The following is a 24,845-nucleotide window of genomic DNA, read 5'->3' as shown; positions in this document are numbered from 1 at the left end:
AACCCTTAAGGAGTTATTGCCCTTTATAGTAAATAATTTTACAGTTTTCATTAATTTGGTAATTTTATAAAATATTTTTCTCTGCAACTGCAGGGCCAAGTTTATTATAGATAGAGAAAATTGTAGGTAGCAAGAATGTTCAGTAAAGTAAGCTTCCCTACAAACACATCACCATCACCAAAGCACAATATTGTGATGAATCCATCTGACACAGGTTCTTAAGAGCCTATAGTTCTTTTTCTTATCCTTGTTATCTGAAGGCATAGCATGTAATCGGTCCCATCTTCTCACATTTTATCTTAAAATTCTATGGTGTAGTGGTTTTTTTATCACACAAAATATGCATTTTGTATGCATAATCTATGCACAATTCAACTATTTTGCACAATCGGTAGCCTGAAAATCCATCCCACTAATCCAACTAAAGGCGACAGCAGCTAGCCGAAGTTCAAAAGTCGTCAATTAATCACTACACCATGACTTCTAATTCTCCTGGGCGCTGAATATGATTCACAACACACCTGTCAAAATTATAAGAGGTTTAGCTTGCTATAAAATCAGTTTTAATCCACCATGTTTTACTTTGAAAAATGTGTTTGCCAATTCAGGAATATCATAGTTGTTAGCCCTTCGTTTGATGAGTTTAAGATTTTGATTTTGCCTATGGAATATGGATTTTTCGTTTTTTATTTTTCACTGAGTTCGATTTTTATTATTTTACTTACGACCATTTTAATCTTTTAAAATTATTAAGAAGTCAAACTGTTTAAACCCTCAGACAAATGATACCTTCGATGGATTTAACTTTTTTAAAGATAGACGAAAGGTACAAGAGGGACAGTTAAACTCATAGATCGAAACTGACAATGCCATGTCAAAAAATAAAAAGACAAACGTAAAAAGACAAATCGTTGTTTGGTTTGAGCCAAGGCTCCATGTTGAAGGTCGTACATTAACCTATAATGGTTTACTTTTATAAATTGTTATTTGGATGAAGAGTTGTCTCATTGGCACTCACACCACATCTTCCTATATCTAAATAATAGTACAGAAGACACAATATCAAAAACTAAAGACTAAGCAACACGAACCCAACCAAAAAACTAGGTATGATCTCGAGTGCTAAAGTTCTGTCCGTCAGACAGTGTTTCATGTGTAGTACCATCATTGATTTTCGCTTATTTTTCTTTTTTGAAATTTTCACTTTTCCAAAAATGGGGCAGAATTGTTTTACTCTAACCCTTGATTTGATGTGAAAAACATTTAGAAACAATTTAATTTAGAAACATGGTGGAAAATGGATAAACTTGGAATACATTTGGTGGATTAAAAATATTTCAATGTTTTTTTTTCATTTTAATTAGATATTTCACAGAGCGTGCAAACTTGATTACAAGATTTATTAATGAAGCTACTTCAAAAAAGGATGTAGCAGATGATGAAATTGGTGAAACTGTTAATCATGCGGGACGTCTTTTGCTGAACCATGGGTATTTGGAAGATGCAATTAAGACTGAAAACAAGACATTTCTTGAAAACGAAACCATCACCGATATCCTTAATAAAATGTGGTACGGCAAGGAGAAATCTTTATTTCGTCAGGTATTTGAAAAGTATGAATAAAGAATATACGGAGCACTGGAATAAATATTTATAAGAAAACACATTTAACGTCAACATAGTCATCGACAATTTACAAAACACATGTATATCAAATCGTGATATCATGAGCGTTTAAAAAACAAACATACACCTACAAAAATATCAAATTTCAGCAAACATAAAAAATCTCCGAATATTGAAAATACCATGAAACAAAAAAAACATTTATTTGAAGATCAGGTCTCAGATAAAAAGGCTAGTAAACACACTTGTTCCTCGAGATATCCATTCATACAAATTCCAATTTATTGTTAAGTGAAACGTGGGAATATACTTAATAAAGCATATATGACCCCATTGGTGGCCTTCAACTGTTTTTTTGCTGTTTAGTAGGGTTTTTGTCTCTTTGACACATCCCTCCTTTCCATTCTATCTTTTTTATAGCAATATAATGCTAATATGAGCATGCGATATTTTTTTTAACAAATGTAGACAACAAAATAGAATATAATCAACAGGTAGGATTTGTGTTAGAAGTACGTTACTCTCAAATAACGGCGTAATAGAAACTATTTTTAAAACACGAGTAAAAGAAATCACTTTGTGCAAAGTCAACATAATTTATTTAGTGTTTAATTAAGAATCACTCTTAAATTGTTAGTTACCACATAAAAAATCCCGTAGAGTATATATTTTGAATTATTAAGCTAGAGAAGATGTCTTTTCTTAAATGCAAATAAACATTGGGTTACATATATCTTTATTTGAAACTTATGTTAATGCCGCACAATACAACAGGGAAGGAGGCAATAAAGACCACAAATTGAAAAAGACATACAACATTACGTAACACGAAAATAAACGTTAAGCTAAGAAGTACCCAATATATAATCAACTGTTAATTAACTACACTGTTATTGGACTTAGTATTATGAAAACTGCTTATGCAATATAAAGGTGTCAACTCGGCCAATACAGACAGAAAAACTCGGTCAATATAGATTTTTTTCTGTATTGGCCGAGTTCTGATCCAGCCAACGCAGGATATTGGAACGTCTCTAGTTTTCAGATCGAAAGTCACGATAAACACAAACTGAAAGCAAACAGTTGTTTGGAAGACGCAGTTTTCTTTTACTCACCATAAACATGCTGAAACGTTCAGTATGGCATATATTTTAGGCTAAAGACTGTCACATTCATTTAAAAAGCATTTTGAAAGCAGACGATGAAATTGTTTTAGGTTTTGGGAACGAGTAGATTATCACAAAGTTCATTTCTTGTCGACCTCATAATTTTACGATGGTACAAATCGATTTATTGTTTACGTTCGCTTCTCATATTTTGTAAACTGTAATTTCTTTTCAAATCCGAACCAGGCATATGCATTATGGTATTGTGCAAATCTCCGTTCTTTAGTCAGTTGGCTTATGGATAGTGTATCATTTTCAACTCCTACATTGTTTTTTTTTTATATATTCAATTTGTTTCTGCATAACACATGCAATGGCAGTACCTTTGCTGAAGCTGAAGACACCTGGAAACGGCACAAGATCATTATATATTGCATCTTATAAAAGGAAACTGAGATTTCGATAGTTCCACTTCATTGTAAAAATGTTAATTGTGAAATGAAATTTTAAAAAATAGTGTAACACTGTAGGAAATTAATGAAGCTACTATTACGTGTATTTCTGTATTGGCCTTGTTATTGGTCCTCCGCCAGTTGTTTTGGACCAATAACAATGCCAATACAGACATACTCATGTAATGCTATCATAGTACTCACTTAAATTAAGCAGCATTTTCGCAATATAAAAACATGCGGCCAATCGTATAATGTTCTCACAAAACAAGTACAGATGTTTTCTATCCTAAAAAAAATAATTAATCTCATCTTAATAGGTTGGGCTTTATATCCTGCTAACCTTGATACACTTATTTGTGATGCCGGTGTTGATGGTCAACATAAACGCACGTCCTCTTATGTGGTATGTAACTTTATTATTTAGATTTTGAAATAATAGCTCAAAGATAAATACTCAAAAATACTTAAAGTATTTTACGTTGATCACAGGTGTTTCACGTTTCAATCAGAATTTTGATTTATAAAAGTTTTAACTTCGAATTATGCGAAGAGGTTAATTTTCGAAATACGTGTGTCTTTGAGTATGTTGATTGCATTACACAAATATATCATTTGGTTGAATAAAACATTTCGACATATAATATTTATGTACTACATATATATGGTGTCAAATGCAGGTGTCTATTTTCAACATTTAACTGTTACATTGTTTCGATGTTGTGACTAAATACTTTTTCGTCGCCCTTTAAAAAATTTTAAAGTCTTGAAATCTAAAGTTGCATATTTAAGACTAGAAATAGATTACATATAACCGTTTGTTTGTTATAGGGTCTACCAGAAATACGATCTTCCTTTTATGAAAGCCTTAATACAGATGGTAAGATCATTTGATGTTAATTAAATAAAAGCAACATTAGTATACCGCTGTTCGAAATTCATTAATCGATTGCGAAAAAAAACAAATTTGGGTTATATATTCAATATCATTTAGACATCTAATAGCTACAGTGGAGTGGAAGTCAGAGTGTGACTAACACTTGGCAGCAATTTCTTATGAATAACTCAATGGATATGATGAAAATGTTAAAACAAATATTGTCCATGCAAGAAAACAGATGAGATATTGACAGCAGTATTATTATGCAGAATATGTTAGGCATATTAATAATTGATAATCACTTTTTATATGTTGAATTAGTTTAATCACACCAATGAACAAAGAATTAAAATAACAAAAGTACTTTACTCTAAGTAATGACATTTTCTGAAAAGTGAAGTAATATGTGTTTTATGTTAATATTTTAAATATGAATATAATAATATTTGATTCAATCAGGAAAGATAAAAATTATATTGTACTCCAAAACTATAAATGTAAACATGTGTTTGTTCACTATAAATTGTTAACGATGTTCTGTACACATTTTAGCTTGGATACTTGGCATTGCTGTTGACATACTCTTACATGCTGCTCTTCAAATTAAACGAAGATCTTTCATACACAGACTTTTTAATAATTGGATGGATGATTAGTTTTTGTATCAATGAAACAAAACAGGTATCACAAATACAAGGCTTGTTTATATTTCTTTTTTTTTATTTGTGGGGATCGTTTGTCACATTTGGTAATTACCATTGAATAGTCTTTTGAAAAAGGTTAAAATCAGGCTCTTTGTACTTCAATAAATGGTTGACAAGGCATATGTTTATTGTCTATTATTATGATTATAGTTTGCATTCAGTACATGGATGTTGCATTGATACAACTAAATATAAACTTCATGAAAAAGAAATACCACCACCTAAACTTTATCTAGATATAAATTTTCGAGATGAAGATAAAAGAATCAAGGTATATTTATTGAATATGAACTTCTTATGGTGAATTTTGATCACACTTGACCTTTTTTAGTCAGCATGTGTATCTTTGCAAGAAGAAGGCATTCGGGAAAAATAATAGAATTGCACGTACGAATCAGGCCTTATCTTTAAGCGGATTAAATTGGTTTTAAAAATTAAAATGACACATAACTTTTTAAATGAATTTCGTTAATAAATCATTTCTCTTACCGAATTTTTTTATTTAACGTGTTACCAGTCCTCGACTTAAGACAGTAATGACATTAGAATAAAGATACATGTATTGTATTTGACAACAGTAGTATACCTCCGTTCAAACTAAAATCGAGGGAACACATTAACTATAAGTAAAAAAAAAACACGGGAACGAAGATAGGTATGTATTTGTTCTCAAACTTTCGTTATTGTTTTTATACAGATGTTCAATTCTGCTGAAAATCGTAGACCCATAAATTTAAAATACAAATGGCGAAAATGATAAAGTAGAGTAATGAGTATTTGTACCTGACAAAATGTACTATTTGGATTGTTAAATACAAGGCAACTTTTCTTTTCCTTTATGAAAGGTCATAATTGTACTTGGCGATTCTAGATATTTTGAGGATGATAATAACGGAAGTCGAAGATATGCAGTAATGTCAATTTCTTTAAACTAAATGAATGGGTCATAATATATCAACCTGAGGTCTAACCTTGATATTTGTATCATTCATGATTTCGTCGGTACATAATTGAATCCATTGCATCATAGATTTAGGATTTCATTTTGTCTAAACGATTTTTTCCTTACAGGCAATTGTTTCAGTTTTAAGACATAGATTTAAAAGATATACCAAAAGTTGGTGGAATCGCCTAGATTGGGCTTTGATGTTAGCATATACATGTGGAATGGGCTTAAAATTTGGAGGCAATGCAATACAGGAAGATCCGGCCAAAATATTGTTGGTCGTTACGTTTATTCTCCTCAGCATTCGTATATTAAATATGTTTAGCATATCGGAATTTCTTGGGCCAAAACTTGTCATAATTCAGAAAATGGTAAGAATATTTCAACATTCTGATAGAAAAAAAATATTGTGAACAAAGAAAATTGCTGAGAAAATCTTGTTCTAAATCCCAAAGAGTGTAGCTTAAAATGTAAATGTCAGAAAAAAAAATAACAATAAAAATTTGCAAATTCGAAAGATGGGGATATGTCGTTTAATGCTGTTATCGAAACGTTTATCGAAAAGTGTTGTAATACACCTAACAACCGAATATCAACATTATCAATTTTAAAAATATTAAAACCAAAAGTATACTGATTTATAGCAATTGATTGGTAAGAGGGTTTTACATGTTCGTAACCTTACTTGCACAAACTACCAAAGGCACTCAACTCAGTCTAAGTTGTAATGCCGTTATTATACCAAAATCTTAAGTTCAAAGAGGCACAAAGAAAAACAACAACAGTAGTACAAAAAAAAAACAGAAAAAAGAAGCATATATCATCATACAAAACTGTTTCAGTACTTGTGCAAATATGAGATTTCATTGATTACCTTTCTTTCCCTTTTTAGTTCAAGGACACGTTTGTCTTTTTGATTATCCTGACAGTTATATTGGTGAGCTACAATGTGTCCTTCCATTCCTTGCTCTACCCGAACTCTGAACTTAGTTGGTCAGAAATAGAAAAAGTAATGCAGCATGGGTATTGGATGCTTTTTGGAGAAATAAATTTAGAAGAAGATACACGTGGGTTTAATGAAAAAGTCTATTCAAATTTGTCATATTGATAAATTTAACCATTTAAGCTTTTTAGCTTTAATCAGTATTCAAAGTCCTTTGACGACCTTCACTATATACACCTTGTAATACCGCGTTTTAAGTATGTTAGCTTAACTTTAGATCAAGAGATATATTTTGAAAAATGAAAAACAAATATATGGGATAAACTGGAAATAGTACATAGTTTTTTATTATTTGTTATGTTATCACATCCAACCATACAATTCCAAAATACTGTACATTGATTCTTTCTTTTCAACATAGTTGTAGATGATTTTAATTGATAACGGAATGCTTTTACCTTTACAGAAAAGTGACAAAACCTTCATTTTGATTATTCTTTACGCCTACAGAACTATCGAATTTTGTAATATAACAACAATACAGAATAATTACGATATACTTATATACATTTTGACAAAAAATAATTATCAAATTTTATCAGATAAAACATAAAAATGCAATGTAACTACCTTGACATTTCATCCTTGCTTATAACTATAACTATATTAAATCATTTCAGTAACTGATTGTACCTACAATAAAACTATTTACACAACTGGTGCACTACGCAGATGTCCCACGTCTTTGGGATTACATATTTCACCATATTTGAAAGCACTGTATGAACTGATTGCAGTAATTTTATTGTTAAATCTACTCATAGCAATCTATAGGTAAGAGTAAAAAGAGGTTTGTTATAAATTAGGGAAACTTGTTGTTTATAAATATTGACTTAAAGAAAAATCAGCAATAAATGTTTTACTGTGTTTCTCACTGAATTAAAATGCACATATTTTTTTGTGTCACTGATGAGTCTATAGACGCAATAGACGCATATAAAAAATTCAGTCTTTCGTTCATTGTTTTACATAAATAAGGCCGTTAGTTTTCTCGTTTGAATTGTTTTACATTGTCTTATCGGGGCCTATTATAGCTGACTATGCGGTATGGGCTTTGCTCATTGTTGAAGGCCTTACGGTGAGCTATAGTTGTTAATGTCTGTGTCATTTTTGTCTTTTGTGGATAGTTGTATCATTGGCAATCATACCACATCTTCTTTTTTATATCTTGTATTTATGATAAGTTTACTTTATATACTTATTATTTCAACTTATATGACTGTCATTTGATTACATTCAGCAATGTTACTTTTTTTTGGTGAATTGAATAAATGGGAAGATTGTCATAAAATGTGTATATTCATACAAAACACATATTTTCCAGTGATACATATCAAAAAGTGAACGATGAATGTAAGTTCCACTGGTCTCAGCTTCAGACAGATTTCCTTGAAGAATATAGCGTACAGACAATTTTTCCGATACATTTGCAGCTTCTTGCATTACCCTTTTGTCTTGTTCACTTCTTTATTTGGTGTGCCAAGTATTGCTGCTTCAAAATCAAAGAGCGACGTTTGAATAAAATTCAAAACGGGAAGAATCATATCAATTCAAATTCTTATGACCTTCAAATGGAAAAAAGGAATGACAATCCAATGTTTGTTCGAGGTAAGAAAAAATTTAAAAGAGAGCAGATAGCACATAAATAAATAAAAATTTCATACAGTACAAATTTTTAAAGAAGAAGATCATGTCTTCTGCTGTTAATGTAATCATAAAAAGTCATTTGTCTTCAAAGTACATAACTTCAATTCATATGAAGACCTATAATCTTTATAAAATTAAATACATAATAAAATAATGTTCTGTTCACTAGTGATTTATTTACGTTTACATAAAACGTTTTTATTATTATATGTTGTTAACGTCAGATCATTCTGGGAAGCTTAGAACCATCAAAACAGAATATGGGAGTACTGTCAACAATTAAAATAAAGTCGTTTTTTTCCTTTTTCCCCAGTATTTTTGTACAACGCAAACTTTGATCTGAGACTAAAATCAACAGAGGAAGCGGAGAGAAATGGAGCTATCAAGTCAAAAGGGTAACTGAACTTAGTTTTAAAACAATTTTTCTGGTGATCTGCAGAAACAATAATACTCTGTTCCTTATAAAATGTACCCGAAATAAAGTGTAAAATAATAAGGGGAAAACACGCCTAAATTCGACAGAAAAGGTTTTACGGTCATCAGTTCACAATTTGTGTAGAATATGTAAAAATAGTTACGGAACTTAGAGTTATTTACTATTGATCATCTTCATTCCTTCCGATATTTTGTCCTTCAGTACTTTTCCTGAACTACTTCTTAGACAGTAATGATCATTTCAAAAGGGAATATTTACGTGCACCAACTCTATAGATGGTTGTATAATAATGTAATTAATGGTAAATAGACAAATAAATTTCTTTGTCATGCTGTCTATTGTGTAGAATTCTCTCATGGGCAATAAAACAACATCTTCTTATTTTTAAATGTTTCAAAAACAAATGGCAGGTAGACACTGTATAGACAAGACACATATGCATAATAAAAGATTTTGTCTTTTGTGAAGAGGTGCTTCATTGGCAATACTATCGATTTTTTTTTATAATCAGTAATCATCGTTACAAATAAACAAATACAATTAAAACGAACACTATAACATGTGTTTAAACTGATAAACAACTTCAAGAACTTGAGTATATACTTCAAGAACATCGCGAGTTATTTGAGACGTTCAATAACCCTGAGTAGCATCTGCAAGCTCTTGAATACCGAATGAGTTAGGAAATGTATATTCCATATGCAGGTGAAAATGACGACACAATGACGCAATAAGTATTTGTACAATAAAGCTTATTGATTCTGTATTTGTCAGATATTCCTAAATGACGCAGATAAATGGTTTTATATATTACTACAATTACATAACTACAATAGTAACTTACAACCAATTATGACTCTTCGTGATCTTACTCGTTTTGTTGAACAATGGCCCAGTAAAACCACCAAAAATTAAGCATTGCTTGATGTTATTACTAAGCACATGTTTTAAACATCAGACGAAAGAATTCATATAATATTTGAATGTTGTCACATCAATCAGACATTTGTTCATTATCTGTATGGCGTCTCCTCAATAAGGTAAATATTTGAATGACTGCCAGACTATTAATCTTAGTTTTGTTTACTCATAATAGGAAAATTGAGATCACAGAAGAAGATAAAATAACGGTCAGTATTTCATATCTAATAGATGATATTATAATTAAAGTAGGTTAATACAAAACGACATAAAGTGAAGTTAATGGAACAAATCATTGCCAACCAAAAATAATTCTATTTTGAACTTACCAAAGTTAACAAAAACATACACAAGTAAAACATTACATATAAGAAACTAAATTTGAAATAAATGATGAAAAATAAATTTTGCAGTGGCCAATCATTTTTGTCACAAAAAAACTATTGCTATCACTTCAAAAACTACCAATCTTTATTTGTATATGTCTATCTATATAGCATGAATGTTAGCAGTAACACAAACATAGTCTGGAATATTACTTATCTGGTTCTCTTGTTACTATAGAAAATCAGATGATACATCATTTGTTGGATTAAAAATAAAATAGTCGAGACAAAACTAAAAATATTGCCTCAGTTCGTTTTGAGTGTAAATCTAGTTTGGAAAGTCAGATGATACATCATTTTTGGACTAAAAATAAAAAAATTAAAACAAGACTCTCAATTTGCATTAGAAAGGACAAAGACAAAATATTTTATTTCCTCAGACACAAACGTGTACAAGAGGTCAAACATGATAAAGTATACATATAAATCGACAGCAGAGTAGTGTACGATAAATGGATAATAGCACGTGATTTTCATGGCACTGAGATATATTTATTATATATATATATTAGCAGATGCAACCTAGTTCGTGATGAGTGTGAATAATCAATTATGATATTGCCACCCGATGTTACATAATCACCAAAATATCTATTAATTTGTAAGAATGGTAATCGAAATTACTAGCTATATGAAGATGGAACCCACAGTGGCAACATCAGATGTCGGTATCAAAAATCATATTGTGAAAAAGATATTTTAGAAGAGGCAATAGGGCTGGGCGAATTCAAACTTATAACTAACGTAGTGGGGTTAATATCTAAGTTGTAATCGCACAATCGTGGGAACTTTGGTATTGGTCACATCATTTAAGGTTCAAAGTGTATACTCAAACTAATGAATCGAGAACAAACTGACTATGCGATGGCAAATAAAAGAGAGACGGCGAAATGATAAACAACATTTCACAAAACACAACAAAGAAAACTACAAACTGAGCAACAAACTAATAAGTAGTTTTGTAAGCAGACATTAATATACTTTTTCTGTCTCCAACATAGAAACTTCAGAAACAGATTGACGATACAAACAAAACATTTGAAGAGCATCTTAACAGAAATGACGAGGTAACAGTTTGTATAAATTATATATAGTAAAATAAAATTAAAGAAGAAATCAAATTGTAATTTTACGTTAATTTTAGAATCTTGGTATCAAGTAGAATTGTTTAAGTCATCTAAATTGAAATTTCTATTGTATTTTAACATATTTCGAAAACCAATATTTTACACAAAATGCCAATCATAAATGCAAATTAAACAACATCATAACACAACTACAAAATCAGGAAGCTTCAACAATTCTGTTAAAATTAATCATTTTAATAGAGTCGACAAAAAGTTGAACCTTAAAGAAAAACACATAATTTAATGAACCGGTTTTTTTTCTATTAATGGATATAAAAATGTTAATATATTTTCATGTCAAGATGTTGAAGATAATCCTCGAAAATGTGAAAGAGATAAAATCTAAGGTTTGTAAATTTGTCGTTCATAATAAATAGAATTTAACATAGTCATGTGCTAATCATGTAAATGAATTCTGATAAACTTCCGTTCAATCTTCTTGACAAAGTCGTGTAGATGGACACTTATATGAGAATAGTATCCCACGACGACTAAATAACGTTATATACCAACGGAACATTCATGCTCATCAGTCGAAAAAAAATATACGGTCATAACTAAAAGAGAAAATACAAACAAACATCATACAAAACAAAAGACGCGGCAAGATGAACCTACACAAAAGTTGCAGTGGTCCCAGGTGCTTGGAAAGTAAGCAGATCCAGTCCCACATGTATCATCCATATTTGATCTTGCCTACCAACTGCTTTGATAATAGCGTCACTAATGACAATTGTGTAGACGATACGCTCGGTTAGTGTTCTCAATTATACGCTTTGTATCGTTGATGAGTTTTTTTGTGAGATTCTCAGAGACAATCTTTGTTGTTGCGTTACAGATAAAAGGGTCCTCAAATTATATTGTTTTTTATTTTGTCTTCTTATTTTGGGTTTTATATGATTTTATCGATAAGTTTGATTTAAATTGTCTTTTAAGCATTCGTTTAAAATTTGAACTATGCTGAACCATAATTGATGGTCAGTATCAATGAGCTTCTTATGACCTTATATATAAATATTTGAATAAAAGAAACATAGGAAACCATTAGAAATAGTTTCGATTGAAAAAGAAGTACCATTCTGAACACAAAATTACAAAATTTAGCAAATGCAACAAATACTTCCCATATAAACTCATTTTTAGAATGAGGCATAATCAACTCCCTTACAATATCGTATGTTTGTTGCAACAAAATGTCATTTACAACGAAACAGAGATTATACCATTTATGTGAAGTTTGCTTATTTTTTTTTCACCAATGTGTATATGCCGCGTATGTAAAATGTTAACATGGTCATGATATCACACTGACAGAAACGATGATATTCATTTATAAAAAAAATTACAATTCTTTGAAATGATTAACGCATTGTACTGCATTTTGTGTAAAACAACACCCACGTAATACGGTCGAAGATTTGAAATACATGTAAGAGCACAATTAAAAAATATGTGTGTTTCTGTGTTTAATAACTGATGATAAGCTTCAATGTATTGCTACAGATACAGGATGAATTCCAGGACAAAGAAAAACAGACTGAATCAACTTATTTTCAAAAGTGAGATATTGTAATCCTTAACTATATATTAAAATGAACCGAACGTATAAGCTATTTCTTGCAACCTAACATAATATTATTAGTTATCTTGGTGTAATCAGGTGCGCCTCAGGGTGTATGAATTTTCAACAACGGTGTAAAATTCCGTACACCCCTGATTACACCAAGATAACGAATTTATTTCTTTTGAACAATTCCTTTACTCATTTTGACATCAGGATGTGTAAAATTGTAAAAATGGTGATGAAAATTTTCCAGCTTAATATTTTTTCAATGTCCATGTTGCTGCACACTGTCAAATACTTTTTTACTTTATTTTTTGAAAAATTTAGAAATTTTTTGTGTTCTTTTGAGTTTACAAAAAAAAACAAAAAACAAAAAAAAAAAATTTAATTTTTTAATTTTTTGAATTTTTTTTTTTAGCATTTTCTTAATATTTTTTTTCTAAATTTTTTTTTTTTTTTTTTCTTTATTTTGGCAAAATTTCATTTTTTTTAAATTTTTGGCAAAATGTTATTTATCCCCGGGTGAACAAGGGTGGGGTGTTATTTACACCGGGGTAGTCAACCAATCAGATTGCAGTATTTTTGCTGCATAAGAAATAAGTTGTGTTACATCCGTTTGGCCGTTGCAGAAAATCCCAATTGTCTAAAGGATGTACTAAGGTGAGGTTTTGGAATTGGTGTCAAATGTTCGGACTCCTTGGGTTTTTTCCATACAATAAAATGTAAAAATTTTTTGCCCCATAATACCCATTTATATTTTCATATTAGACTTAATAGCTCACTAAGGGTCATTTGCCAAAATTTAAGCAGATTTTTTTTTCTTTTGATTTGAGACCCTTATAATACTAATGCAAATATAATGAAGAAGTCCGAGTCAGCTTTTTCCCGCCATATTTTACAAATCAAATATCTCGAAAAGAAGCTCCAAGACCTATCAACATTTTAGCTTATTTTGTTCCTTTGCTATTGCTCTTCTGACTTATAGTATCAATTTAAAATTCTTGTTTTTTCACAAACCCTCACCTTAGTACATCCCTAAGCTACAGTTAATATAGACTAAGATCCAGGAGGTATCCGAACTCAACCATTGAGTAGACGGTGTACAGCAGTGATAAATATTTAAAACATTGACAGTTTACCACATAATTAATTATTTTAAGATTGCTTTAATTTGTAACTTGAGATCTATTTATTGTTTTTAGAACCGATTTCTACAACATATTCGAGATCCAAAATTCATAAGTTCATTGTCTAGTTATGAAGCTAGTGGTTTCAAATACACTAATTGATATAATTAGTTATCAAAGGTACCAGGATTATAATTAATAACTATCTTAATTCTGCTTTTATGGCATATTTGTATAACGGCCAATCAGGAATGTAAAAACAATTTAAACTGATTTCACGAATAAGCTGATTTCATATGAAAAGACAATTGAGAATTCGAACCAACGTTTTCAGAATTTTTCTGGAAGGATTTAGCGTATAAAAGGTTCTGAATGTTCCTTGCAATCATATAGTATTGTCAATGTTCAGACGTTTCAAATCAAAGATAAACGAAGATTTATCAATATGGAAATTGGTAATGATCATTATTGTTCGAAAGCTGTAAGGTCATCTTGATTTGGTCGATCATTGTGAAAGATTTTTGTCACATATTGCCACACATATAAACAATTTGTTGTTACCCAAATCACCTCTTCTCTTCCTTAAAAATGACATCACAAAATGCATTTAATGATGTTATATTCCATGAAAAATGCGAAATTACCTATTGGTTAGCAGGGATTACCCATCATTCATGGAATTCTCAGGTCCTACCTCGTTTTTAATTTGATTTTGTTCAATCTTCAGTTGTATGCGTATAGTTTTGTGGACTTGTTTGTCTTTCGTTGTTTTTTATGGGCATTCCATGGTTCATTTGTTCAGTATCTTTTACTTTGTTTGTAATCATCGTATCCTCTTTCAAGCAATTATGTGTACAGTGTGGTATTTAAAACACAGATCAGCACTCTTTACTATGTTTTACAGAAATGAAATAAAATTGCTTTATTGTTAAAGTATTAAGGTGGTACCCAATACTTTTACTAAAATTAATTTGGCTCGTTTATTTTTCATAAAATTTTGTCAAAGTATATACTTTGAGACTTTAATAAAAATATAAAAATTTTAAATTTTTGGAACCAACCGTTTTATCAGAAAAAATACACTGGTTATATAGCAATTTAAAAAAACACCAATTTTGATCATTGAGAAGCTTAATATTCCTTTTACAACACAACGTAATTAAAACGTTTAGCTGACTTTACAGAGTTACCTCCCTGTAGTGTTAGGTACCACCGTAATAGCAATATTGCTTCTGATAAAACAAATAATTGAAAATAGTTGCAATTACTTTTTTCTTGTAGAATATGAATATGTGTAATAGCTGATTACAGAGAAGATGAGAAAAAAAAGAAAAAATTTGATCAGACATAGTTTTAAATTTTAGTATATGTTCATGTATATATTGCACCAAGATATGTATTTTGTTTGGTTTAAATATGTTTAAGTATTTAAAACCTATGTGTGGTAAATTTCAATGACTTAGATATAATACAATAGTTTATTTATTAGCTTTTTTGGGTATATATTTGTATTATATCATTGGGGTAGGGTATGGGAGATCTAGGGCTGAAGATGCGTAGTTCATTTTTTTTTTCTATTTTGAGATTATTTCTGTTATACCATTTGTCTAATCATATGTTTTTTCTTCATTTTATGTGTTTATTGCTTGTAGACACATGTGTGTAAACCTGTTTTATTGGTTGATTTATATATATTTTAGCAGCAACGAATTGTAAATTTCAGGCTTTTCAAGCTTTACAAACTTTTTTTAATGTTTTGACGATTATATGAAAACCATATGCAATGCACGCGGATTTTTTCTTTTATTTTGAAACTTTCCACATTATGGTTAGTATATATTCATTATAACAAAACAAATCTTAGTTTTACAAAGATTTTTGGTTAAGAATAGTAGTGCGTTTATTATTAGACAATTTTTTCAAGGAATAGCGACTTCTTTTCTTTCTCGCGAATAAGTTAAAACGTTGCGTTTTATCGATAGTTCAATTCTTGATTTTGCACTGCAAATACTTTAAAAAAAAAATCGCATACATTTGAATGTTTGCTTCCTTTGAAATATCATAATTTATCAATTTTTATATATCTTTTACCTGCGCAGTTTCTTTGGATATCTTGAAAAGGTGACATTGGAATATTATTAATTGATTATATTTAATCAACAAAGTCCAATTTAAAAAAAAAAAAAAAAACAAATGTAAATCATTCTTATATCGGAATGGTTTGTCCATACCGAAAAAAAGTACTTGTAGTTTTTTCCAGGCTGGTGTTTCTATTTAAAAATGTTACATGAAATAAACAAAGACTTAGTATGTATCAAAATAACGAATACATCTGAAAAGCCAATTATTGATAATTATTATCATATTGCAAAACCAATGTGGTAATCATATATATTGCTAATATATTCTACAGCAACTATCTAAATAGGGGTTTTATGTTTATTTCAAATGACTTATTGAATCTTTTTCAACTAGCTCATATTATTCAGCTTATATTTAATAAAAAAAAATATTATCTGATCTCGTTCTATTGAATGAAGTTTGTTCATCTTTGAAGTTTCTTAAAATTTGCGCGTGTCTATTGGTCATTACGGCAGAAAAAATAGTGTTCTTTTTTAATTATTTTATGACACAATCCATGTATGTTAATAGTTCTCAAAGGTACCAGGATTATAATGCTGTACACCAGACGCACGTTTCGTCTAATTAGAGATGTCCAATAAAATGACTTTACTCGACATAACCGACCTAATTCAACGTATTTCGTCCTATTGCATTGAAGCATGACACAGGGGAGCATACACTGCATGCATGTTTTGCTCTTTGAACACGCATTGTTTGCTGGAATATATTTTAAGTTAAAATCAACCCTAATTTTTTTTTTATCTTTAAATATTTGTTCATTAAACTTTGAACGATTTTATTGACACAAATATTATAATGGAATAAGAAAGATAGAAACTTGTAATCAAATACACCCATCATTTCTTGTCATTTCACTTGACCCATATTTTAATTCTTCTTCAATTATGAATTTTAAACACTTTCAAGACAATATTTAGCATGAAAATATTAAATTAATGAATTCCGAAGCGAGAAGGTTGCCTTTTAATTGTTTTTACAAGTTTTAACATTTAAGAAGATTCCAACACACCCGAATGTAAAAGGTGTACTCAACTATTTATAATTTACTTGAAGATAATTTGATGTGGACATCAATTCATATCATTGATATATTTATTAAATAGTACTTTTTCGTCTTTACCTATACAAATGTACTATGTCCATGTATACCTTAACGTGAATTATTTTTCGCATCGCTCCGCTTGTCAGTATGAATTCAATTACTGACAACTACAACATCTTTCAAATATCTTGGATCCGGCCATAATCCCAAATTGCATTGCAAGAAAAAACTTAAACGATTGTCGTTCGACTTTGATAAATACTTCTTAAAACAACAATGTCTGAACATTAGGCATCTCGCATGAGATTTAAAAGTTAAGACTATATACTGAATTGGATTTTTTCCGTGATTTATTAGCTCGCTGAACACAAAAATGTGACACTCATGTGTAATCTAATGGACACCTGGAAACTACATAGGATCTGCTATACAGTTATGACCACTAATGGTCCTACAGACACTGTGCTTTTGACATGACGAAATATCTTGCTTTTCTAAACTGTCAATGAATTTTGTATACTTAATCTGTAATATGTACAAAGACCAAGGCGTAGTATGATTGCCAATGAGTCAACTCTTCACAAGAGTCCAAATGACACAGAAACTTTAACAACTATAGGCCTCTGTACGGCTTTCAACAATGAGCAAAGCCCATACAACAAAGTCAGCTATAAGAAGCCTCAAAATGACAAATGTAAAATACCTAAAGCGAGAAAACTAACAGCCAAATTAATGTTAAAAAAAATTAACGAAAAGACAACAACAAACGATAAGCACTGAATTACAGGTTCCTGACTTGGGACAGTCACATCCGTACTAGATCAATGTTGTAACAGTACGAAATAATTGATCAGTATTATAAACTTGATAAGTATTCTTTATTTATAAGTTGTAGTTGTTTTTAAGATAGTGTTCAGCAGCTCTGGATACTATCAAATCGATACATAGTTTATTTGGAAATACTAGAAATTGCTGTTTTTATGCTTCGTTTCAGTCTCACGAGTCATCCCTTTCTTACTGTTTTAATTGTAACATGACCATATGCTAAACATACTTGTATGATCTCTATTGGCTTTAACTTTGATATTTATAAATATAAAATAACTTCTCGACATTAATTTGCTGAAATATCAGATTAGAATTAAGCCTCAAGTTATAATACGTACGATAAAGAAGCCTCAAGCTATATATATAATACATGTACTTACGACGAAGATTTAGCCTCAAGCTAAAGCACTTATGAGGATGATCATACTTAGGTATGTCTTTTATCCAGCGACAAATGTTACATTTTAGTATATATTAAGGATGATGAAATGATAATGATAAATGCATATCCCTTTTTATACATGCCAAACACTTAGAGCCGCATTTTCATATGCTTAGGTAACAAGAGAGCGTAACCACTATACACTTGTCTTTCTACGAGTAAACCAGCCAGCCTGCTACCAGTCAATCCCATGTACAAGTATATGATTATGAATATAAAATGTTTTGTTCAGTCGTGTAACACCTTCACTGGTGATCCTGTCCATGGAACTGTGGCATAGTTGTCTATATATATACCCCCAAAGCGAAACAAAATTGGAAACTAAAAATTTCCGCAAAATCAATCAATATACGTAATAGTTTCTACTTCTATTTGGACAAGTAAGAGTACAAGAAAAGTCCCGTAAAGACTGAAAAATGTAGCAACTATGTAAATTGGCATTTTCATTCATTTTTAATCAGAGATACTTGGGGACAGGATATTTTTTAGCCAATTACTATGTACTATAAATTTATTGTTTACTATCCACTGTGGTCAATGTTTATATGCGGATTATTAATTATCAGTTGCGAATCAAGTACACCTTCCAAATTACAATCTATATAACGAATTGATGTACATATGTTTTTACACACATTATTTTCAATTACAATATCCTTTTTTTTTAATGTTCGTTGACTTTCATTTGAAAGAGAAGTGTATGTCAACTATTAAAATTTTAAAAAGTACAAGCACTGTATTAATTTTTTTTAAATATACACTTCCCGTTGATGTATGTTTTCCCTATCTAAAAAAAATCGGAGATGGTAAATTAAGGAGATTTACTGCAGAGGAAGCGAGCGTTTGAAATGATACTTAATAAAGTATGATGCCATCCCAATTATCAACTTTAACAGAGACGCATTCTGATTAACACTTTGAGTTCATTTTTTTCTGAAATTTCTAAAAAAAATCGATCTTAGAATAAAGACCCACGGAAGTTAAATATTATCAAACATTAAAAAACGAAAAGAAGAAGAGACATTAATCTGACAACGACAAACAAAAGCAATACAAATATCAAATAATGAAAGGTTCATTAAATTTTGCAAAAGTATAACGGAAAAACAAAGTCATGGTCAAAACCATGAAAGATAACTCAAATGAATTGTATGATAGGTAAAGATACGTATATATACGTGGTCTTATGACAGTAAAGTTTAGGCGGGAAACTCAATAATCACGTGATACATAAAAATCATGATTTCTTTCGTTTTTTATCATCTAAGAAATATTTGATATTGATAAAATGTATTACGAATGGGTATCATAGTTTAGGAATACTTAATTAAAACCTGAGTAACGCATTTAACAAAATTAATTGGTTAGCAATAACCGGTCCCGTTACGTGCGTACGTCGAGTTAGGTACGTATGTCAGTTTATTGGAAATCTCTATTAAGACTCATCAGTGACGCTCATATCAAGAATGTTATAAAACCAAACAAGTACAAAATTGAAGAGCATTGAGGATCCAAAATTCCAAAAAGTTGTACCAAATACGGCTAAGGCAATCTATGACTAAGATAAGAAAATCGTTAGTTTTTTCGAAACATTCAAAGTTTTGTAAACAGAAAATTTATAAAAATGACCACATAATTAATATTCCGAAGTGCTGACTACTTTGGGCTTAAAATAACATGCATAACTCTCCTTTGTTCATGTTTTCGAAAAGCCTACCAAAAAAATGTCAACATATTCATTATATACTGTTATAACTAAATAACAGGCCAACTTCAGATGAAAATATAAATTTGCTTTATATTTGTGAATATTTTTGCCATTAATTGTAATTTCAGAGGAATGAATCGAAATAAGAACCGTGCGTGAAACTGTTATTTGCAACGGTTGATATTGTTGTGTACTATTGTTTCTCTGTTTGTCTTTTTCATTGTTAGCCATGGCGTTGTCAGTTTATTTTCGATTTATGAGTTTGACTGTCCCTTTTGGTATCTTTTGTCCCTCTTTTGCTTCTATGCGTTATCAAGTACACACGATACTGTTTGATGTAAATACGAAAAATATCAAAGTGACATTAATACAAAATTGTAGCTTAAAATCCTCCAACTACATTTGATTACGATTCACAATACATACGTTGATATTAAGTGTAAATATGAATTATTATCAAACGTTTAACGACAGCTTCAACTTCGAACAAAAGTTCGTCCGGTGGCAAATCGGGAAACCTGGTTAAAATGTTTAAACCCGCGGCATTTGTGTGCACCTGTTTGCATTCAGAAACCTGTGTTCAGCGGTTTTCGTTCGTTGATGCAATCCATACGTATTTCTCATTTCTCTGTTTTATTTGAAATAAAGTGTTAGGTTTCCTGTTTATATAATTTTACTCTCGTGAATCGTGGCCCATTTAAAATTGTTGTTCGGTGTGAGCCATGGCTCAACTTGAAGCCCGTGTTTGACCTATATTGGTTTACATTTTACAAATTGTGACTTTGATGGAGAGTTGTCTCATTTGCAATAATACCACATCTACTCATACAAAAATGTATTTATAATAGAGACATTTATTGATCACGTTAAATTAATGTAAAAATCGGTTTTGCATAACAAGACATCTGAATGTCTGAATGGTAAAGATAACTTATGACAGATATCTTGACTGAACAGGTACTGTGTTATTTTCTTTGTTGTTGTTTTATACTTTGGTTCATGATAAATTACTACAGTTTAAATTATTTTGTAGATATACTTTTATTAAGGGAATATATCAAGGCAAGGCGCAGCAATCGTTTATCGATGTCAAAATCTTATTAATCAATTTTGACTATAAAAATTAAGTAAATAATTGAAAGTTGGGATGAATTCTAAAAACAAATAAGGCCAGACGCTTGGTATGGTAATCATTCACTAAAAATATTGACAGCATTAACTGTTCAGTGAAAATAAGTTCATGTTTTTTTGGTTTTTTTTATTGATCTGACCAGGACACTTGGTTAAAATCATTTAAGACATTACTACTGCGCATCTGGTGAATAAATATTTGTACCGTTAATGTTTATCCAATTAGATGTAAGTTCAGAAGAGCTTTACACAAGTGATGTACTGATCATATTCTTTAAAACAAAATATAACATTATCCGTTTTTGACAAAGTAATTTTGTGATAACATTCAGCAAATGTGTTTAAACAACTAAGCTATGATAAAGTACGTTTAAATTACCTAAATACCATAAAAAATCTTTTTGATCTTGATCAATGATTTATCATGTTCGTATTTGAATGTCAAAAATTTTGTAAAGGTATAAATATCTTCTTAGCGATAATTTTTTTAGGTAAAATCTAATTTAATTTTTAAAATTAAATAGAAAGTTAAAAAAAAAGACGAAATTTACAGTAAACATTAAGCATGACAAGTCGCCTTTTTTCAGGTTTTTTAAACTGTTTATTCATCTAAGTAACCTGCATTAGCGAGTTTGAAAACACAGTAAACACCGATTAAATGTTGAAAAATATTAAAGTGATAATGAATTTTATAACAGGTCTACAATTGGCAGGAATGTAACAGTTCAAGATTATTTGTTAGGTAATATTTGTGACTCTACAGAATGGGGAGAACTCGTTATAAGTTGTTATCGACACGTTTATCGAAAAGTGTTGTAATACCCCTAACAGCTTAATTTCAACTTTATCAATTTCAAAAAAATTAAAAGAAAAGGTATACTGATTAATAGCAATTGATCGGTAAGAGGTTTTTACATGTTCGTAATCTTACTTGTACAAACTCTCAAAGGCCCTCAATTCAGTTTAAGTTGTAATGCCATTATTATACCAAAATCTTAAGTTCAAAGAGGCATAAAGAAAAAAACAACAGTAGTACAAAATAAACAAGAAAAAAGAAGCATATATCATCATACAAAAATGTTTCAGTACTTGTGCAAATGTGAGATTTCATTGATGACCTTTCTTTCCCTTTTTAGTTCAAGGACACGTTTGTCTTTTTGATTATCCTGACAGTTATACTGGTGAGCTACAATGTGTCCTTCCATTCCTTGCTCTACCCGAACTCTGAACTTATTTGGTCAGAAATAGAAAAAGTAATGCAGCACGGGTATTGGATACTTTTTGAAGAAATAAATTTAGAAGAAGATACACGTGGGTTTAATGAAAAAGTCTATTCGAATTTGTCATATTGATAGATTTAACCATTTAAGCTTTTTAGCTTTAATCACTATGGAAAGTCCTTTGACGACCTTCATTATATTAACCTTGTAATACCGTATGTCAGCTTAACTTTAGATCATATTTAGAAAAATTAAAAACAAATAAATGGGATAAACTTAAAATAGTACATCGGTTTTTTTATTATTTGTTATTTGTTATGTTATCACATCCAACTATACAATTCCAAAATACTGTACATTGATTCTTTCTTTTTAACATAGTTGTAGATAATTTTGATTGATAACGGAATGCTTTTACCTTTATAGAAAAGTGACAAAACCTTCATTTTGATTATTCTTTACGCCTACAGTATTATCGAATTTTGCGAATATTTTAAAATATTTGCAATATAACAACACTACGGAATAATTACGATATACTTATATACATTTTGATAATAATAATTATAACATTTTATCAGATAAAACATAAAAATGCAATGTAACTACCTTGACATTTAATCCTTGCTTATAACTTTAACCATATTAAATCATTTCAGTAACTGATCGTACCTTCAATAAAACCATTTACAGAAGTGGTGCACTACGCAGATGTCCCACGTCTTTGGGATTACATATCTCCCCATATTTGAAACCATTGTATGAATTGATTGCAGTGATTTTATTGTTAATTCTACTCATAGCAATCTATAGGTAAGAGTAAAAAGAGTTTTGTTAAAGAAACTTGTTGTTTATCAACGTTGACTTAAAAAAAAATCAGCAATACAAGTTTTACTATGATTCTCACTGAATTGAGATGCACATATTTTTTTATTCGAGTGTCACTGATGAGCCTATAATAGACGCAATTATATATGATAAGTTTATATTATATAATTATTATTTCAACTTATATGATAGTCATTTGATTACAATCAACAATGTTACTATTTTTTTGTGAATTGAATAGATGGGAAGAGTGTCATAAAATGTGTATATTCGTACAAAACACATGTTTTCCAGTGATACATATCAGAAAGTGAACGATGAATGTAAGTTCCACTGGTCTCAGCTTCAGACAGATTTCATTGAAGAATATAGCGTACAGACAATTTTTCCGATACATTTGTAGCTTCTTGCATTACCCTTTTGTCTTGTTCACCTCTTTATTTGGTGTGTCAAGTATTGCTGCTTCAAAAGCAAAGAGCGATGTTTGAATAAAATCCAAAATGGGAAGAACCATATCAATTCAAATTCTTATGACCTTCAAATGGAAAAAAGGAATGACAATCCAATGTTTGTTCGAGGTAAGAAAAAAATTAAAAGAGCGCAGATAGCACATAGATAAATAAAATTTCATACAGTACAAATTTGTAAAGAAGAAGAAAATGTCTTCTGCTGTTAAGGTAATTATAAAAAGTCATTTGTGGTCAATGTACATAACTTCAATTCATATGAAGACCTACAATCTCTGTACAAGTTAAAACATAATTAATAATGTTCTGTTCACTAGTGGTTTATTTAAAACGTTTTTATTATAATATTCATATTAACGTCAGATAATTATGGCAAGTTTTGAACAATAAGTACGGACAACAATTTAAATAAAGTAGTCCTTGTTTCTTTTTCTCCAGTATTTTTGTACAACTCAAACTATGATCTGAGACTGAAATCAACAGAGGAAGCAGAGAGAAATGGAGCTATTAAGTCAAAAGGGTAACTAAATTTTAGTTTTAAATAACTTTTCTAAAGACACAGTAATACACTATTCATTAAAAATTCTACATAATTTAATCTTATATAATATACCCAAAACAACGTACAATAAAATGATAAGAGGAAAAACATTTTTAGCATGGGTAAGGGACGACATTAAAAGTTCAATGTTGGATACAAAATTTAATTCACATAATTTATACACTGGCCCTCTTTCCCATCCCCATCCGCCCCATCTTAATTTAGTTTGGGGAAAATTGATAAAGGGATATGTTATTAGAGTATAGGTTTTGTGTCATGGGTTCTACTTTCTCAACAATGTATGTTTGTTCTGTATATTGACTTAGACATCACTTTTAAAAAGATATTTGAAAAAGTGATGATTATGTATAGTATGTATCAAAGAAGCCACTGTTAATTTATAGCATTACAAACACTACAGTCAGCATGGATGCTGCTTCCAATAAGATGTGATGGCTTTCATTTTGGTTTAAGTCAAAACATATGTGACGGCCGATCTAAAATCCATATTTGTCCATCCGAAAATCGATGTCGGATAAACAAAACTTGCAGCAATATTTATACACCA

General features: G+C 30.1%; 1 protein-coding gene across 1 annotated transcript in view; it reads left to right on the top strand.

Annotated features, from left to right (window-relative positions):
- LOC139526517 (uncharacterized) overlaps positions 1 to 12,797 on the top strand; it is a 45,665-nt gene extending 32,868 nt beyond the window's left edge. The window contains exons 19-31 of the mRNA XM_071321672.1: positions 1,365 to 1,602; positions 3,505 to 3,590; positions 4,016 to 4,064; positions 4,617 to 4,745; positions 5,840 to 6,085; positions 6,607 to 6,781; positions 7,338 to 7,491; positions 8,042 to 8,325; positions 8,678 to 8,759; positions 9,897 to 9,930; positions 11,109 to 11,174; positions 11,537 to 11,581; positions 12,738 to 12,797. Of these exons, the coding sequence (XP_071177773.1) occupies positions 1,365 to 1,602; positions 3,505 to 3,590; positions 4,016 to 4,064; positions 4,617 to 4,745; positions 5,840 to 6,085; positions 6,607 to 6,781; positions 7,338 to 7,491; positions 8,042 to 8,325; positions 8,678 to 8,759; positions 9,897 to 9,930; positions 11,109 to 11,174; positions 11,537 to 11,581; positions 12,738 to 12,797 (1,648 nt within the window). The remainder of the gene's footprint in view (positions 1 to 1,364; positions 1,603 to 3,504; positions 3,591 to 4,015; positions 4,065 to 4,616; positions 4,746 to 5,839; positions 6,086 to 6,606; positions 6,782 to 7,337; positions 7,492 to 8,041; positions 8,326 to 8,677; positions 8,760 to 9,896; positions 9,931 to 11,108; positions 11,175 to 11,536; positions 11,582 to 12,737) is intronic.
- The last annotated feature ends 12,048 nt before the right edge of the window (positions 12,798 to 24,845 follow it).

The sequence above is a fragment of the Mytilus edulis genome, chromosome 6, assembly GCF_963676685.1.
Source record: "Mytilus edulis chromosome 6, xbMytEdul2.2, whole genome shotgun sequence".
NCBI classification, from domain to species: domain Eukaryota; kingdom Metazoa; phylum Mollusca; class Bivalvia; order Mytilida; family Mytilidae; genus Mytilus; species Mytilus edulis.
Note: the sequence above shows the minus strand (reverse complement) of the source record. Positions and strands in the feature narration are given on the sequence as shown.